Source organism: Ciona intestinalis, unplaced genomic scaffold (assembly GCF_000224145.3).
Source record: "Ciona intestinalis unplaced genomic scaffold, KH HT000155.2, whole genome shotgun sequence".
In the NCBI taxonomy this organism is placed as follows: Eukaryota; Metazoa; Chordata; class Ascidiacea; order Phlebobranchia; family Cionidae; genus Ciona; species Ciona intestinalis.
In genome coordinates this window covers 42,096-47,754 of record NW_004190477.2, presented here as the reverse complement: position 1 = coordinate 47,754, position 5,659 = coordinate 42,096, and the positions used below count along the sequence as shown (strand labels likewise).

General features: G+C 40.4%; 1 protein-coding gene across 1 annotated transcript in view; it reads right to left on the bottom strand.

Annotated features, from left to right (window-relative positions):
- Positions 1-5,653, bottom strand: part of LOC113475203 (dynein heavy chain 8, axonemal-like) — a 7,310-nt gene extending 1,657 nt beyond the window's left edge. Inside the window, exons 1-12 of the mRNA XM_026839119.1 lie at positions 5,586-5,653; positions 5,124-5,275; positions 4,636-4,766; positions 4,108-4,296; positions 3,764-3,967; positions 3,370-3,470; positions 2,986-3,113; positions 2,537-2,702; positions 2,163-2,300; positions 1,918-2,026; positions 1,531-1,637; positions 1,132-1,354 (exon numbers count right to left, since the gene is read on the bottom strand). Coding sequence (XP_026694920.1) covers positions 1,132-1,354; positions 1,531-1,637; positions 1,918-2,026; positions 2,163-2,300; positions 2,537-2,702; positions 2,986-3,113; positions 3,370-3,470; positions 3,764-3,967; positions 4,108-4,296; positions 4,636-4,766; positions 5,124-5,172 — 1,545 coding nt within the window. The 5' untranslated portion in view covers positions 5,173-5,275; positions 5,586-5,653. The remainder of the gene's footprint in view (positions 1-1,131; positions 1,355-1,530; positions 1,638-1,917; positions 2,027-2,162; positions 2,301-2,536; positions 2,703-2,985; positions 3,114-3,369; positions 3,471-3,763; positions 3,968-4,107; positions 4,297-4,635; positions 4,767-5,123; positions 5,276-5,585) is intronic.
- Between the last annotated feature and the right edge of the window lie 6 nt (positions 5,654-5,659).

The following is a 5,659-nucleotide window of genomic DNA, read 5'->3' as shown; positions in this document are numbered from 1 at the left end:
GGTAGAGATGCCGGTGCGTGTTTAGCTGGAGCATCAACCATCTCACCCGATGTTTTATCCCACCCACAACCCCATAAATAAACCCCATGTAAGAAGAAACCTTCAGATGGTGGATCGCGTAACTGGAGATTGAAATAAAAGAATATGTTTTTTTAGTTCCGGTAATGACAGTCAAACCATTACACTGGTTCACCAACCCTTTGACTGTTACCGTAAGTTTAAAAAAGTTGACTAAAATGTAGTTTCAGAAATTGAGTCGCTAAAGCTTTGTTATTGAATAAAAAGTATGAGAAGAAACAGCATACAGGTTGGTAATTATTGGCAGATTCTACATTCAATTATGACTGTTTAATAAAGTGACATTTTATGACATCACAACATTCATATATATGACATCACAATACCCACACAACTATGACATCACAATACCCACACAACTATGACATCACAATACCCACACAACTATGACATCACAATACCCACACAACTATGACATCACAATACCCACACAACTATGACATCACAATACCCACACAACTATGACATCACAATACCCACACAACTATGACATCACAATACCCACACAACTATGACATCACAATACCCACACAACTATGACATCACAATACCCACACAACTATGACATCACAATACCCACACAACTATGACATCACAATACCCACACAACTATGACATCACAATACCCACATGATCCTTATCACGTTGCGTGACCTCAACATGGAAAAGCAAATTATCGACGACCCCGGTTTTCTCCACGTGATGTTTGATGGCTTCTTGTTTCAACACCGATAACAAACCATGGGGGTTGAAGAAAGCTCCTAACCAATAAGCTGGGATCTTTTCACGACCCTGTCGTAATGTGGGAACTTACTTAAATCATGAAATTCCAACAAACTTATTCAATAAGTGAAGAAGGAAACTAATAGCCACGATAACACATCTGTATTATGTGTTACTGCATAAACAACTTTTTGAAATAACATCAACTTAGATCTTATAATCCAAATATTTCCAAATATGGGCACACAAATCATCACTGATGTTGTTTTAAGTCTCTGTGTTTAAAACAACCCCTCACATTATACAACAACTACGAGCCTCCCTCCCTACCAAAGCCAGTATCCTCTCAAAGTGCGCCACCCGCTGGGGGATATCACTCAACCACTGCGACACTGGTGTGCTGCTAGGAGGCGCTGTTTCACCCGCTAGCTCCACCCAGTGACGAGGGATCCGAGAGCGACTGAGTTCGTTGGCTATTATGACATCATCATCAGATAATCGGTCGCCGAACTGGTCCAAACTTTCAACCGATGACTTGATTGACGTCAAACTCCTGGGGGGGGAGCATGTAATTAGAATGATTGTTCTAATATTGATCGTTTAATAAATGTATGTAACTTATTTATCCTTACATGGCGGGACAACGGCAGTTCAACAACAGGTGTTGTGTTACGTAAGTTACCACATACGTAACTTTGTTGGTGATATTATTATTTGTAAGCTACTTACTTTTTTATCTCAGTTAGCAAAACATAAAGTTGACGAAGTTCTTGTTGAAGAAACAAATTAAACGGGGTTTGACCTCCAATCTTGCGTATACGGTCGTTCACGTATTCCTGTGGAAACCACAAGTGTTAACCATAACGTGCCACATAAAACACACAACCCCACCGCACAATGTTACATACATGCGGGGAACGTAAACCAAATCTTGATAAATATTTTACACTGCAATATACAGATTACAACAAAATGAATTACTTTGATATCTGAATCAAATGTTACGAAATACGTAACTGACAAAATTAAATCCGCCGTGTGAAAACTTATGTCTGGTAACGACAGCAGCCAAATAATTAAGTTGTGCAGATAAACCACACCACAACATAACCTCACCTTCCCCCAAGCCTTTGGTATCTTAGGCAACGCGTTGTAACAAACTTCCCATAGTTCAACCTCCTTCTTACTTTTCAACAAAGCATGGGTGTGACTTGCAAATATCCCTCTGTGGGTTTGTGGGCAATATTATCAGATCTACTTTCATAATATGGAAAGGTATATTGATGATGAAGGTAATTGTTTCACACGTATGGGCTGCTGTATTTAAACTGACCAGTCATATATAAGTAAACACCACCAACCTGTCAATAACCCATGGGTGGGAGCTTGAGCTGCTGATGGAGGTTTGTGGTGGTAGATCTAGTGAGGTGGGGGGGCGGGGGTACAACTTGTGGGAGAGGCTCGAGGTTTCGGGGAGAAAGTCGTAGATTGTGTTTAACCTGGTAGGGGGGTAGAAGTTGTATAAGGAAGCTGTGTATTCGTTTCTATATGGGTGAGGTCCTACAGTGAGGCATGTCATGGGACCTGGGATTTAAACCAGAGTTGTCCCAATACCCCAACATCTGGATTCGTAAATATACAAGACGTAATATGGTTGCTTGGTATGTGGAGAGAAGCAAACCACATCTGAACACAGTATTGGTGAAAGTTATTTAATATAAATATTTACAGCCACCTTGTAAATATATATTGGTCATCTCCCACCACAGCTTCGGACGATGGGTGTAAGTTGCAAGCCTCCGCCACATCTAACGCATGGTTGGGTATGGTGTCGATGGATTGTACGATGGAGGTCGGCTTCACACTGGGTGCGAATAATACGGGGGGAAGACGATATTTCACTGTGGGGGGTATTGTTTAAATAGAAAGTCTGTTTTCTAAATAATTTACTTTATATGATTTCTATAATAGTTAATATGATTTCTATAATAATTAATATGATTTCTATAATATTTAATATGATTTCTATAATATTTAATATGATTTCTATTATGTTTTAGTGATTTTTATTTAATTACCGGTCAAGTGATGGATATTTATATTATATTCGTTAATTTGCATTTAATATGCTTTATTTTATAATATATAAGATATCTATTATAATTAATATGATATCTATCCCACCTCTCGGCAGTTCAAATTCCTTCTTAACAGAGCTCGCGGCCAACCAATAATCAACCAGCGCGTTTAAACTTTGTTGGTCGTATATGTTGGTGATGTGACGTCCGTATATTAGTTCAGATATCTGGAACCTGGGGGGGGTATACATGTATGTGTGTACAACTATGTATATATACATGTATGTGTGTACAACTATGTATATATACATGTGTGTGGGTTAGTAGGGGGTGAAACTGTTGCAAAAGTTTGGAACAAAAGACATGAATTGTAAGGCGTGTAAGGAATATTTAATAAAATTAAATTAAAATACAATCACATTGTTAAAGATAACATTAAGTTCAGCTATATGGATAATAAGATCCCCATAACCCTCAAACAAGTACCCACCTCAACCCCGCCCATGAAATATTCTTAAGCATAATATTCCCTCCACCCTCCGTGCTTCCCTGGATCTCCATGAACTCCCTCGTTACCACACCAACCGATGCCTGCATGGGTATATTGTTTACTTGGGTGACAACCCATCAGTGGTGTCACTATTGTGGGTGTATGTGTTGTTGGGCAAGACATTTAACGGCAATTGCTCCAACCTAGTGGTCACTAATGGGTTGTCTAAATTGTCAGCCATACATAAACAATCAACCACAAAGTTACATACGTGGTAACCTGTAAGCGGACACAAGGTGTTTGAAACAGAACACCCGTGTTATAATGACTGTCGTTGCCCCAGCATTCATAGATAAGCACAAGCATATCTATCTCATGCCCCCCCAACACAAACCTTTAACTCCTCGTTGTTGATTCCTGTGAAAGCCTCGGACTCCTGCCACCCAACACACGAGGGCAGCCTTGAGCGTAGTCGTATCGCACCGTGTAACAAACACACATTGTGTAAACACGGTAACCATTCTGGTCGTGATGATGCGTTGATGACATCACTATCGATGGATGTAGACGCAAAACGTAGAAGGTTGTCTTTCATTGACTGTAAAGTGATTGACATGTTGTGTTTGATTGACAGTTGGGTTTGACTGACATATATATTTAATTGACAGGCATTACAAAATATGTTTGATTGGCATGTTATATTTGATTGACATGTTGTGTTTGATTGACAGGTGTTACCTTAGGAAGGTCGACAACTAGTTTGACGGCTGAATGGAGGATAATGGTTGGGATGAGGGAGGAGTCCGCCTCCGAGGATATCCACATCCGGAAGTCTGGATGAAGATCTTGTTCCTCATGGATGCGGGAGAACATGGATTGTACGAGGGGAGGATTGCATTGGAGGTTGTGGAGGAGGACCCAGGATCCCTGGATGTAAAGATCATGGTAATCCTTGTGGGTGTAGTGTTGTTTGCGAGGATGGCGGGCAACGATAGTTGTTATAACACGGGTGTTCTGTTTCATACACCCCGTGTATGCTTACAACTGTTACGAGTTACCACGTATATAACTTTGTGGGTGATTGTTTTTTTGCCTGATAATTTAGACAACCCATCAGTGACCACTGGATTGGAGCAATTGCAGTTATGTGTCTTGCCCAAGGACACATACGTCCACAGTGGTGGCAACGACGAGCCTTGAACCCATAACCTCTGGGTTATAATCAAGCATGCTAACCACCACCAAACATATATTGTAGTTGCTCACGTTCCGCATGGCTTCATCCATTATCCTCCTTGCTCCTCTCTCCTCTCCTCCTCCTGTGAGGTTTATGACATCATATACGGCATTGTTACGCTTACAATGCTCGGTGAAAGTGGAGAGGGCGAGTTGGTTCTCTGTGGAACAGACAAACATTATAGCGAGGTTTCTTCGGTTTTTATTGGAATATAGACTTTTTACATGGTGTGTGAAACTACATAAAATAAAGGTTAACTCTCAGTTTTATAGATAAGGGCGCAGGATGTGAGAATTATTGCGCAATACCTAATGTGACTGACTGAGGTACGAATACAATTGATTTTATTCCTTAAACAGGTATGATGTAGCAGTTCTGTAACAAAGTCATGGCGGATAAATTGACATAAAATCATGTTTTTCGTACCAGATGAGCCGCTAAAAGATTATTCATGTTATGCCTGGTGGCAGAATGTTCAATAACATTATGTTTGATTATTACACAACAATAACCTCACCATTAGTGAATAATAGTAGAATGGGTGTAACACATGATGATTGTGACATCACATACTCAACATCTGGTGCCTCGTCACGAGTAAATTTCTTCCCGAGTACTTTATGTACGAACTCGGAAGATGCGGGGATCAAGCGATCGCTTCGGATCGATCTGGGGGTAACTTGTTTATATAATATATGTTGATGCAAACCAGGTTGTAAATATAAAAATTGGTGTATGTAACAGAACACCTGTTATACCTTCTGCCATAATTAGGGTAAATAGGTTACAGAAAGTTATTTTGCTGCAAGAGATCTATAAAAGCCCCATGTTATACACTTGTAACGATATATATGGGTGGTGGGTGTTCGCCTACAACGCTGGCAGCATCAAGCCTCGCACCCATGAACTCTGATCCAGAAGCAAGGACTCACTGTGCCAAAGCACTATAATGGCAACCGACATAGAAACAACATATTACCGAATCAATAGAAGCCTCTGTAGCGCCGTGTAGTGGTCATCGGCATTATCAGGGAGTCGGTGTTTGCTTAACTC